This window comes from Schistocerca nitens, chromosome 2, assembly GCF_023898315.1.
Source record: "Schistocerca nitens isolate TAMUIC-IGC-003100 chromosome 2, iqSchNite1.1, whole genome shotgun sequence".
Classification (NCBI taxonomy): domain Eukaryota; kingdom Metazoa; phylum Arthropoda; class Insecta; order Orthoptera; family Acrididae; genus Schistocerca; species Schistocerca nitens.
The window spans coordinates 631,417,790-631,432,039 of NC_064615.1; the positions used below are offsets into that span (position 1 = coordinate 631,417,790).

Consider the following 14,250-nt stretch of genomic DNA (forward strand, 5'->3'; position numbering starts at 1 on the left):
AAGGCTGGCTCCCAGGCTTTGCTCAGGTGAAACCCCGTGTCTCTGTTTATTAGGTCACTGCTTACACGTATTTCGACCGCCTTTTTGATGATGGAGTCCCAGTATGTGGAAGCATGCGAGAGGATCTTGGTTTCTTCATAATTCAAACCGTGTCCCGTGTCAAGGCAGTGTTCAGCAACCGCAGATTTCTCTGGCTGACCCAACCTCGTGTGACGTTTATGTTCGTCGCATCTGTCTTTGACAGTACGACACGCCTGGCCAATATGAGTCTTCCCACACTGGCACGGGATTTTATATATTCCTGGTCTCCTCAGGCCGAGGTTGTCTTTAACAGAGCCCAGCACTGATTGCACTCGTGCTGGAGGCCGGAAAATTGAAGATGGCGGGCAATTGTCTCGCTGAAATATTGTGCGGTTTTTACAATATTATCCGGCGTAATTCCCGGGAACCTATCAAGCAGATGCAGCGCCGAGAAAGCCTCAAACAGCACAATGTTATAAATGTTCAGTGTGGCCACCGTTGGCCGCACGGCAAACATCGACACGGTAGCCAAAGTTGTCCCGCACACGCAAAAGCGTATCTGCTGTTACTGAGTGCATGGCAAAAGTGATCCGGTTCCGCAGATCGTTCAGAGTGGTTGTAGAGGCGGGACGTAAACAGCTTGCTTCACATAACGCCATAAGAAATAGTCGCAGGGTGTGAGATCAGGAGATCTCGGTGGCCAGAAGTGCAAAGCCAGGTCCTCAAGTCCCCTGCGACCGATCCAGCGCTGAGGAAGGGAGTCATTGAAAAAGCCTCGTACATCATGGTGCTTATGGGGCGGAGGTCCATACTTATTGGAAAATGAAGTCCTGGGATTCTTCCATAACATGCGGGAACAGCCATTGTTCCATCGTTCCCAGGTACGTGATTGCCTTTACAGTTCTTTCCGCAAAGAAAAATGTTCCATAAACCTTTGTACTGGATACGGCATAGATCACGTTTATCTACGGTGAGTCTCTGTCGTGTTGCAATGGCGAACGTGGATTTTCCAAACCCCATATGCGAACATTGTGGCCGGCCGGTGTGGCCGAGCGGTTCTAGGCGCTTCAGTCTGGAACCGCCCGACCGCTACGGTCGTAGGTTCGAATCCTACCTCGGGCATGTACGTGTGTGATGTCCTTAGGTTAGTTACGTTTAAGCAGTTCTAAGTTCTAGGGGACTGATGACCTCAGATGTTAAGTCCCTTAGTGTTCAGAGCCATTCGAACATTGTGTCTGTTGACTTTTCCACTAAGGTGGAACGTCGCTTCTTCGCTGTAAATTACACGCTGCAGTAATGCATCATCCTCCATCTTTGCTAGCACATAGCCACAAAATGCGAGACAATTCTCTTTGTCATTGTGGCTAAGAGCCTGTACAAGCTGTAATCGGTAGGGCTTGTACAGCAAACGTCATCTCAGAATTTTCCATACAGTTGGTTGGGATATTCCAAGCCCTCGATTGGCTCTATTGGTCGACTTACTGCCACTGCGCACAAAACTTTCTTGAATCCGTCGGACATCATCCTCTCACACACGCGGTCGGCTTGTGCTTTTTCCTTTGCACACACTCCCAGTCTGTTTAAACATCTTAAACCAACGGCTAATGCTTTTGCGAGTTGGTGGTTGAATACCGAATTTGCTACGAAACGCCCACTGCACTGTAATTTGCGACTCACTATTCGCGAACTCAAGAACGCAGAAAACCTTGTTCTCTAGAGTCACCATCTCACTCACAACTGACAGTGAAACGGAATTACGGCCCTATTTCCGGGCGAACTCTACCTGCCACCTCTGAAACCATCACCGCCGTCCTGCCGCCGTCCACCAAAAAACTTTGAAACGTCTTCTTTTCATTGGTATAAAGCTTGTTCGTTTTGGATTTGTACTTCAATACATACGAATTTTTGAAAATGGATCCGTCATTTACAATAACCCTGTATATTAACGTAGCTAAGTCTGCTCCCACAACTAGCATACAGCATACATTATAATGTAGCAGCTATAGCACTGGACTTCCAAAATTTTTGGTCATATACTGACAAAAATGGAAAGTCTTAGCTACACCACGAACACCTTCCCTAATGCTGCCAAAGTGACAGACCACTATTTTCATGCCTGTGGTGTACAGGATGTCCATAATTAAAGCACCAGTTTCAAAACGCCGTAGAAAGAGACAGAGAATGTCGTCAAATTTCAGCAGCATATTATTGACGCAGGGGGAAACGTCAAGCAACAGAAAAATATTTAATGAAAATTTTACCAACAGATGGCGCTGTAACAGTCTTAACATAAATGGAATCAGCTACTAGTGGCAGCTGAATCGCAATACGATGCCTATGGTTTGAGTTTCACATAACACCATCCGTACTGTTCGATATGCATGATTGCACAACTTTGGCAGTCAACACTTGTGGTACTGTTAGTTAGATTAGCCCATCCATCACAGCAAGGTCGTACACATCGGATGGAATGAACAGGTTTTTGAGTGTGCTGAAGCCAAAAACCGCATAAAAAGCAAAATGACATCGGTTTCTAAATGTCAAAAGGCCAAAAACAGCGTAAAAAGCAAAAATCTGAGACTGCTGCAAGACATGTTCAATATGCTGTCCGTAGTTTTCTGCCATAAGTTGAAATCGCGAAACAGCATGATTCACGGCAGATCGAAATGTCTGGAGGTAATTTTCAGAATGCGATGCTCAATGCGTGCTTTCAATTCAGCTACGTTCATAATTGGAGCACGGAACACATGTTTCATATAACCCTACAGCCAGGAGTCGCGTGGAATAAGATCAGGTGATCTGAACGGACAGGCTGTAGGGAAATAATGGCCGATAATTCTAGCATTTTCAAAATGCCTCTGCGGCAGCCACTACACTGGCTGTGCAATGTGCACAGGAGCGCCATCTTGCTTAAAAATGATCCTACCCACACATCCACGCTGTTGAAGGGTTGGAGTGACGTTGGTGCGCAAAAGAACCTCATAGCGTTTACCTGTGACAGTACAGGTAAAAGGACCGGCAGGACCGATCTCTCGAAAAAATACATCTCAACGATAAACGATGCCATCAACACCAATCACAAAGTCACATTTGCAGAATGGGGTGGCACCAGTTGATGTGCGTGCCGATTTCTTGCTGCCCACATTCTGCAATACTGCATACTGACGTGTTCTTGGAATGGAAATGGGCTTCGTCTGTCCACAGAATGTTCCACGATCTTTCATTGTCCACTTCCATGCGATCAAGAAATTCCAGAGTGAACGTTTGTCTTGCTGGCAGTCAGCAGGAAACAACTCCTGAACATGGGTGATTTTGTATGGACAGCAATGCTGCATGTTTCGTAGGATTTTATGCACCGTGCTCGCACGCATCTCCAATGTCCTGGCAATTCCCCGTGAACTGCATGTTTGCACACCACCACTCGACCCATCCGCTGCACTGTGGCCGCATCTTCTACAGATGTCGGATCAACTGCTTTCCTCCCCCTGTCACGTTGCACTTGAAAAGAACCTGCATTTCCGAATTCTGTAAACATTTTCTCCAGACATTTAGCAGACATATGACCAATGCCTCTTTTCATACCCTTGAGTTTCTCGAACTTCTGCAGGGCTAATGGCGCACAGGGGCCGTTCTTGTAAAAGAGCTTTACCAGTAACGCGCGATCCTGCATGGAGACAGATGCAAAATGAGGAAGAGCCATGTGCCGCGCATCTGTTGACGTGCATATTGTGACGCTTACAGCGCTATATATTGGTTAAATTCTCCGCAGATTTGTTTTTGTTCTATAACGTTTCCCCCTGCATCAATAATATACCGTTCAATTTTGACGTCATTCTGAGCAGCTGTTATCTTTCTACAGCGTTTTGAAACTGGAACTTTAATTATGGACACTCTGTATGTTGATCAAACGCCATCCTTGAGCTAGTTTACTTTCAGTACAGAAATAAGCCATTGTTACGGATGAAGAACGGTTTAAGTATACGGGACAGTAAATGAAACACGAACACCACCATAACGAACTGTCCTCGCGACAGTTGGCCCCTCTGTTGTTACGTTTCGATACTGTCACCGCTGAGACAGGGGAATGTCATAGTGCCACATCACAGGTGCACGCAGTTGTTGGGTTATATCCTTGGTTGTTGACGGACTTTTCTAGTGTGTTCGTCCACCTTTTGGTTTGGAGGCAAGTAAAGAAGAGCAGAGAGGTGTGGTTCGTTTTCTGATGGCTGGAGTGCTGGAGTACGTGAAAGTCATCGAACGGCGCACACCACTGCGAGATAATGCTCACCCAGGACAGGCCCATCGAGTCAGGGTTACGTGACGCAGGGAGATTGACGACTCATGAAGCATGAAATCCGTGTTCAGGTCGGAATTAGACATGGCTCCGTGCATGCGGTCGTCAATGATCATTTGCATTATCGCAAAACATGCACGCAGCGGGTGCTGCATGACCTTACGGAAGGACAAAAGATAGACAGAATCTTCTCAACTCTGAGTCGTCTGTGGCGGTACCACGAGGAACAGCATGCATTTTTGCCCCATATCGTAACAGGGGACGAAACGTGACGCCACCATTTCGAGCCCTAGTGCAAACGGCATAGCAAACAGTGGAATCATTCCACGTCTCCCCCAACAAAAAAATCCAAAGTTGTTCACAGAAGTTCCGATAAGGTCATGATGACGCACATAACTGCAAGGCAATGCACTACACCTAATATGGTGGGGGCAGATTGATGGCCTTATCCGGGAAGATCGACGACCTCCTTCTTCGATGGCAAGGACCGCTCTACTCGCCGACTTCCTCGAGCGTGGATCCATAGTCAATACCCACCGTTATGAAGCCAGTCTGCACAAACTGCGATTCACCACAAAGTCAAAGCGCCCAAGAATGTTCTCGGACGGAATCATCCTGTTGCGTGATAACACAACACCCCCCGCCCCTCTTCATGCTGCCGACTGGACGAAGTCTATGCTTTAGCGATTTGATTGGGAAACACTGCAACATCATTGGTACAGACTGGACCTTTTACATGTGATTTTCACATCTTTGGCCGTCCGAAGAAAGACATGCTTAAACGTCGGTTTCACTCTAAGAGAAAGTGCAAGAGTCTGTGCTGCTGTGGATCTATCAGCGGCCGACCATGTTCTACCAAACACAATTGACCATATCGTCTCCCAGTGGGATAAATGTCGTAACGCGTTTAATCATTACTTTTGAATGAAACCATACTGTAGTCCGGTTGTAGCGGGTGTTCGGTTTTGATTTGACTGCCCCTCATACATGGTGACTATTGGGCGTGTCTAAAGATAGTGGAAATTTTCAGTTGAACATCGCAATACAGCATGCCCACACGGCGTGCACGTTCAGCTTATTGCAACCCTTCAGACTGCGTGCAAGGTCGAATCATTGTCATGAGTGGCATAATAACAACGTAACAGATCACACAGAAAGCTGGCTGCTGTGCAATGATTGTGGAACAAATGGTGACGAGACGGAGTCAGGACAGCGGCGTGACAAGAAGAGTGGGCACGGGACTTTCTAGAATGACTACACCAAGAGAAGACCGTAGGGTATTCGACAGGCTCTTACGAATAGAATGATTACTGTTGTCGAAATACAGGCAGATGTTACAGACAGACATCACCACAAACCATCGAAACAGATTACTCATAGCTGGGTTTATAATTCAAGTACCCTTGCGTTGTTTATCGCTAACATCATACTACAAACAACAGATATTTACGTGGTGTACAGCCAATCAGCTGGCAGACTAATGGCATTCTGTGGTATTCAGCAATGAGTCTCACTTCTGTTTTTGGCGGTCAGAACGACACCAGTGTGTCCATAGACAATCTGGTAAAAGATCACACGGAGTACTATTGATGAGACACATGCTTATCCAACTCCTCGAATCACCGTTTGGGGAGTTGTCAACACATTTGATAATTGTTGAAGGGATGCTGATCGCTGACTAGTATGTAGCAAGAATATGTTGTCACACCCTTTGTGGCAAGGATACCAAAGGCATGTTCCAGCAGGTTAGCACAAGATCTCACACTGGGGTTCATACCGCAGACGTCATGAGGAAAGTAAGGGTCCTTGACTGACGTGCCCGATATCCTTGTCTGCCATCCACAGAACATGCATGTTTGGGATGCAATGGATAGTCATATACTTTCATACCACGTAATTGACTCAAGAAGCATGTTTTCATATGCGGCAAAAATGTCTTCAATGTGAAGTTCTTAGGCTGTTTACTTCAATGCCACAATTAATAAAAGAGTGAATTCGGCCACATGGTGGGGGGGGGGGGGGGGCGGTGAGGATCCCACCACATATTCGTGTTGATCATGGACAGCAAGACCAGAATGGTATGAACGTTTAAGCATTTGACACTCGCTACGTGATGAACATTATCACAAAATTTGATTAATATTGGACTGATACTTTCTGTGAGAAAACGTTGAAGTCCCAAGAGAAATGCGGCAAAAATAGATAAATTTCACAATTTTAATGACACTATAATCTCGATATTTTTCTCTGAAACCAGTAGGACCTGTATGAGTATTTTTTGAAGAAAATAGCAAGTCATATCTCGAGTGTTGTATAGCGCATTACAGTTTCAATCCAAGGAAAAACAGTGACAAATTTACATGAGCAATTTTCGTACACTTAAAGGACACCTTTTCTAGCTAGTCCGGTTTGCAGATGTTTATTATTTTAAAGAGGCACTGATCCTCCCCACAAACGCAGCGGATACAGAATCAGTTTGATATGTAAGATTTATTTTTAATTTTTTATTCATTCTTTCACAAGAGGTTTAGAACTGCCGGCCAAGAAAATCAGTTCTTTTCTGAACAACAGCTTGGATACAGTCTGGATATGGGCTTTTAAATTCTCATTTACTTACAGTTCATTTCCGAGAAAGGGCTTATTTTCGAGAAGAAGTTCTCTGATCACTTCTGACACCGATCTACAACTACTTCCGTGAGGAAATTTCAATTCAAGCAAAAATAGCAAGAGCTGACAAAAATAGTGTGAGCTGACAGAGGCGTAAATGACGAAAGTGAGGAGGGGTCGTGAGTTGAGAAAGGAGACCCCAGAACAAAATAAAATACGAGTAATTATAATGTAGCCGAGTGGACATCATGCATGACTGCCAAGCGGAGGACTTGGATTGAATTCTCGATACTGCCACTGATATTTACTTGGAGGGAGGGCACGAACGGGGGCACTCACCTTCGTGACGTCAATAGAGGAGCAACATGAGGGAGGAGAAGCATCTCCCCGGTTTTGAAAGCTGCCAACGGCTGGAAGTGCGTTTTACTAACCCCACACATTGCACAGCGCATCAGCACGGTATGGTCCGTCACAACTGGAATGCGGAGCTGGTCTGGAACAGGGACTGCGTTAATCTGGATCAGTTTTTATTATATTCGTCTTTCACAGTTGTGCATCACGCCTTCAATAAATTCTAAAGAGGTCATCATCATTTCCGAAAACGCTACCCACTTAGAATGAATATTTTTATTTTACTGTGCACTGCATCGGTTTTCAGCATTTGTGCCATTGTCAAGTGGTCGTATAGTAAGACACCTTACCAACGAAGTCAAATAAGACATAGTTACAAAAACATAAGATCTACGTAACTAAACTGACTGTATTACTTAATAAATACAGCAACCAACCACTTTTTGTGTAGTTATGTTCATGCCAAGTCGCGTGCCCGGATTTTACCCGTCTTCAACTAGTGTAATAAACTTAGATCTTCGTCAATACAACGTTTTTATCGACTGCATTTTCAACGTTGAAGTTTCCCTGCCCAAAATAATAAACCGTTTGTCTACCACGTTCTGAGTTGTATAGTTATACATTTAATCAATAGTCAGGTGCACTTGTTTTAGTTTTGTACTTTGTAGCTCATTTTTTCCCGAGGATATGCACAGTAAAAACACTTTGTTTCACTGATGTGCTTATGGTAAAACCCCGAAACGCATCTTGGCAGAAGTATAGCTATACTACCGTTCCCAGTATACATATTTATCCGTCAACGAAATTTATCATAAATAATATTTTTCTTTTTCAAACTAACCACTGTTTCATGGATTCAGTACTAGAAATAACAATATGCTTCATAAAAATTTAGACACATACTTCTGTCCAGACACATTTTCAGCAATTTACCAGCAGTCATATAAAGTTTTACTACCAATAAAGTTCAGTTTAAGAGTAATCTAAAGAATTTATTAGAGGTTACCAGCTTCTACTCCATCAACGAATTTCTTAGTGGAACCTACTGATCTGTAATGGTATAGTGGAAGTGGAAGTTTCACGAAACGTATACCATCACTGGTGATTCCGGTTTTGCCATACAATACACATTCACTAGAGATAGTGCGCCATCGATAGGGAAGGTATATCTTCGCCACCAAGAGGCAAGGAATGTGAACCATGGTTGTAATAACAAACCATAGTTATCTTTTGAAGGTTGCATATTATGAGCTGCAATTTGAAAAAAAAAATAGTCATATTATACAAAAATTTATGGCGCTGCAATAACAAAACACTGTAATGTTTCGAAAGTTGCATATTATGAGCTGCAATTTAAAAACATAGTCAACTTATATAAAATGCATGTATTTCAGAAATCACGTGTACCATGACGCTTAGAATTGCACAGTAGTGCACAATACATTTTCATTTTTGCAAAAACATCTTCAGAGCCTGACATTTGTGCTGGCAGTTCCATTCGAACAACAAATAACAACGATGGTGTAAAGTCACTAAGATCCTTTTCAGGCTTTGGCTGATTAGTAGCTGGTTACATTTGTGACGATGGTTTCTCTGGTGTCAACAGATCGGCGAATGGAACCTGCAGGGACTGCCCAACGACGAGCTGTCCATACAGAATGGTATCATCGTAACCAAGGCAGCCCGCTACCCGCTGCTGATTGACCCACAGACTCAGGGCAAGTCGTGGATCCGCAACAAGGAGAGGGACAACGAGCTGCAGATCACCACGCTCTCCCACAAGTACTTCCGAAATCACGTCGAGGACTGCGTGTCGCTGGGAAGGCCCTTGCTGATCGAGGACGTGGGCGAGGAGCTCGACCCCATGCTCGACAACGTACTCGAGAAGAATCACATCAAGATGGGATCCACTTTCAAGGTACAGCTCTCACTACATCATATTCAACGAGACACCATGTGTGTGTGTGTGTGTGTGTGTGTGTGTGTGTGTGTGTGTGTGTGTGTGTGTGTGTGTGTGTATCAGACGATATACAGTGCGTCCGAGAAACCTCTGAACCCCTAGGTCAAAGCAGCACATTGTGTGTTGATGAATTTACATGTATAAACTATGTACTCAGCAAATCTGTATATGCACCATTGTACCATACACAGCGATCTATGAGTCTACATGCTTTGCGTGACACGTGTGGAGCATCTCAGGAGTTTAGCTCCGAAAGTCTTCCTCAACACTTTTTCGCAATTCCTCCGGCGTTGAATCACATGATATTTGACTATTCCCCATGGCGTAATGGTCATTTAAATTCGACTGGAGATGTTGCTGGACCATACGCAATTCAGCACACTCGACATTGTTCATCAAGGAACTCATGTACATCTGAAAGTGAGCTGGTGCTCCACCCCGCTGCAGCCACACATTATCCGTGATTCCCTTGTCTTCGAACTGAGCTATTAACCATATATGCAACATGTCCAAATAAAAACTTTCATTCTACATTTACTTCAAACAAGTACCCTTCAAAAAATATAGTGCGAACAGATGTGGTGGCATCTCGGCTCATATCATAACATGAAACGGGTTCATTTTCAACTCTTGCACGTAACACAGCTTTTCCTTAGACCAGAACACTACATTCTTCCTGTGTGAACTATGATATATCGCACATTCATCAAAAAATAACACTCTTAAGCTAGACACGGCATTTGGAAATCGGGCCAAGAAAGCATGGCAGACTGGAATTTGCTACTCTGTAATTCATTCACAAAATCGCTCCATATCATTTCGTCTTCACATGTTTTTTATAACGTGGTCAGCCGCTGTTTTACGAATGGATTTCATACCCTCCGTCATGCGCTCTTTGGTGTCTTGCGGATAGTGTATGTAGATGTAGACCCTGGTTCATATTCGCGGTAACCTTAGAAATTGAGTCCAAGTTGTGGCACGAAAAACATCCCTTAAACATCATAGAACCACCATTGACCTGAAGTACGCCCTCGGGAGACTGCAGGTTAAACGCCTCATCGGGTCGTCAGTGCACTCTACGCCTCATCATTTGAAAAGAGGCAAATCGCGACTCGTCTGACCACACTACATGCCTCTATTGTCTGTTGTTTTGTCCACTGATGAAGTATAGCTGCATGTAGCACCGTGAGCAGTTCTTTTTTGCACCGTTCGTTCGGAAACTATTTGAGATGTACCTGCGTTCACTGACAGCAGCATTACCTGATGTCATCTCTGCAACTGGTTGCCACTGACAGGGCGTGACACTCGTTTGCGGTTAGAAACTTTTTACAATCACTGTTCTTACACTACATTACGGGACTGGTGACCCTGTAGTTCGATCCCTTTCTCTCCAAACCAACCAACCAACCACTACGTTATATGACTGCAATTATCACACTATTCCTGAGAGATATGTTGGACAGTCTGACTAGATACACTAACAAATCTGGCAGCCTCATTCGTGGTGTGGTCATGGGCACGTCCAAATAAGATAGAACCTTTTGCAATTTTTTTCACGTGTCCACATCGTTTCGAATGCGCTGACTCCATACAACTGTCTGGCACATGAACGCCACTTCATTCCCACGACATAGCGCTGGAGTGTCAATGACCGCCCAATACCAGCTCTACACTACAGTGTCTACAGCGTTCCAAAGCGACCAGTGTGCTCTCTTAATGGGAGCAACTATCATTTTATCCAGTGAGTTTATAGTAAAATACTAGGAGTAAATATACGAATTTGCATGTTGCAGGTGAAAGTGGGAGACAAAGAGGTGGATGTGAACGACGATTTCCGGATGTACATCACGACGAAGTTGGCCAACCCGGCGTACACGCCGGAGATAGCGGCGCGCACATCGATCATCGACTTCACGGTGACGATGAAAGGCCTGGAGGACCAGCTGCTGGGTCGCGTCATCCTGTCTGAGAAGAGAGAGCTCGAGACGGAGCGGACGGCGCTCATCACCGACGTCACCGCCAACAAGCGCAAGATGCAGGCGAGTGTTTTGCTTCATTGTAGTAACGTATGGTTCCTAGATGACGATCTTCTGTAGCCTCAGCAAACTCTTAACCTCCCTTCACATCGAAACGCATTCGTATGCAATGTTCAGGGGTGACTATGTACTCTTTCCGGCGTATTAACAGATCAGATTCTTGTCGGATCTTCAGCCGGATCAAACTGTCATCTGCACACAATATTTCCGCGGTCCACCTGGTCATCAGCATCAGGCGAGGAAAGCTAAAGCGCTCTGGCCGATAACTGATTCAAACCGTGAACGACGAAACTTTTACACGCAACGAAAATACGAAAGCGCACGCGCTAAGGTAAAGCTCAAGAGCTCAATCGTTGCTGATACACCCTGGCGCATGAAGAGTTGCAGCGCCTCCAGTGGTGAATACTGACAAAAAAAGATTTATCGTTAAAAATTATTACTCGTAGCCGGCCGATTCAGATGCCGTTGTTTCTTCATATCTGATAAAATAGCATTCCTGATTTTACTTATCGCTATCCATTGTCACGGTTAATGATATTATCCATTAGTCTGATTTTGACAGTTTCTTTTAAAACACAATCCCAGTAACGCAAGGTGTTTGCAACCACTAGATCTCATTGTATAGCATCCTATGTCCCTCTGTAAGACAGTGGTCAGCCACCGCAGATTTCTCAGATTGTAATAACCGCGTATGGCGATGATGGTCAACACATCTGTCATTTACGGTACGGATAGTTTGGCCAATGTATATTTTACCGCACTCACCTGGTATTTTGTAGACGCCAGGCTTCCTCAGACCTAAATCGTCCTTAACAGAGCCCAGACGTGCTCTAATCTTAGCTGGCCGGCGGAACACACATCTGATTTCATGTTTCAGACCCTTACCTATTTTGGCAGACACGTCACCAGCATATGGAAGGAAAGCCACAGAACTAAAAGTGTCTTCAGCCGGTTTAGGTAACGATCCGAACTCGAAAGCACGTCGAATCTGTCTGTCCGTATAACCGTTATGATTAAACACGTCCTTAAGATGATGTAGCTCTTGTGGTAAACGTAAAACGATGGATGACAGCTGGTAGCATGTAAATATTTATCAGTAAGTTTTTGTGGGTGTAAATTCGTTCAGTCTGTAGCGCAGTAGGTGCTAATTTCTTTTATTTTGAAGAGAACCGTCCGTTAGAGTAGTAAGCTAGTCTGTCAGGCAGCAGCTCTCAGCTGATTCACATCTGAGAGCGGCAAGTTAAGTACTTATCTTTTTCTGCGTTTTCCTCGTAGTACGTTTATTAAATTTCGTGTATGTTTTTCTGTTTAAGAGGTTCAATCTCGCTTTTTTGTGAAGGTAAATCCACTCAGTCTGTAGCGCAATAGTTTCTGACTGAATATCCAGCTACATAGCTCATTAACACATCAGCGCCCATTTGTGACACATCTGGAAGGTAGCAAGTCGCATATCCAGGATTCCGTCTGCTTTTATAGTTTACACAGTTGGTCGTGCTAGGATGGTTAGGATGAGTGTATGCTGTGTGCGGACGCAGGCGGAGCTGGTCGCAGTTCACTAACAGACGAATGCGCTTTTGGCTACAGTCAGTCACCTTCAGACTGTGGTGGTGGCCGAGAATCTGGCTTGTCACACGGGACACCTCAGGTGTCGCTTGCTTTGCCCATGGGCTCTGCTTCCGAGGTACCTCCTAGTGTACCCGAAGGGGTGCAGTGGATCCACCCTCGCAGCAGGGTGAATGGCAGTTCACAGCGCTCGAGGCAGAGGGCCAATGAGGAAACTAGCCACCTGGCCTCGCCCATTCACCCCTGTGAGTGGACAAATAGCTGCTTCTTCACTAGGGTCCGAGCAGGCACACGGGGGGAGGGGTTTACTAGCTGTCAGGAGCTCCAATGTTAGGCGCGTTATGGAGCCCCTTAGGCAGATAGTGTTCATGGCTGGAAAGAAAGCCAATGTGTGCTCGCTATGTCTGCCGGGAGACCTAATCAACATGTGGAGGTGGCCTTGCCTGCGGCTATAGTCTATGCAGGATGCAGTCGTGTGCAAGTTGTGGCTCATGTCAGCACCAATGATGCCTGTCACATGGGTTCTGAGGCCATCCTCAGTTCATACATGTGGCTGGTGGACGTGGTGAATACTTCTGGCCTCGCGTTCGGGGTGCAAGCATAGCCCAGAGTTTGCATCATTGTTCCCAGAGTTGATTAGAGTCCTCTGATTTGGAGCCGAGCGGAGGGTCTCTACTAAAGGCTTCGTCGACTCTGTGGCGTCTTGGCTACAGATTGCTAGACCTGCATTATCGTGTGGGCATTTGTAGACAGATTAGAGGCCATAGGAGGAGGAATGTTCATTGCAGTTGACGAAAATATTGTCTCTATTGAGGTCGAAATTGAATGTGTAAGTGAAGTTATCAGGTCGTGTATAACAGGTGTAGGTGAAACCAAGTTAATTGCTTGATATTTTTACCAGCCATTCGATGCCGCTGTGACAATTCTAGAGTCATCCAAAGACAGTCTACGGTCAGTAACGCGTACATGTCCAGATCATGCAATACTAGTTGGAGGCGACTTCAACCTACAGAGTATAGACTGGGATGCCTATGGATTTACTGCGGGGTGTGCAGACATACAGACGTGCGAAATACTGTTTAACATGTTTTCTGAATACTGTCTTGAGCATCTGTCTCGGCAGCCCACACTCAATGGAAATGTCTTAGACCTTGTAGCTACAAATAGACCGGACCTTATTGACAGTGTCAGCACGGAAACGAGGACTGGTAATCATGTCATTATAGCAACTATAGTTACGAAAGATAATAAATCAGTCAACAAGGCTAGGAGAGTATTTCTGCTACATAGAGCAGATAAGCTGTTGTTTGCGTCTCACTTAGTCAGTGAATTTCATCACTTAGTTCCAGTAAGATGCACGTAGAGGAATTATGGACAAAGTTTAAGCAGTTTGTAAATCGTGGTCTGGAAATTTATGT

The 14,250-nt window shown here is 45.0% G+C and overlaps 1 protein-coding gene across 1 annotated transcript in view; it reads left to right on the forward strand.

The window, feature by feature from the left end:
• LOC126235215 (dynein axonemal heavy chain 8-like) overlaps positions 1 to 14,250 on the forward strand; it is a 570,318-nt gene that overhangs the window by 385,118 nt on the left and 170,950 nt on the right. Inside the window, exons 34-35 of the mRNA XM_049943945.1 lie at positions 8,880 to 9,191; positions 11,027 to 11,272. Coding sequence (XP_049799902.1) covers positions 8,880 to 9,191; positions 11,027 to 11,272 — 558 coding nt within the window. The remainder of the gene's footprint in view (positions 1 to 8,879; positions 9,192 to 11,026; positions 11,273 to 14,250) is intronic.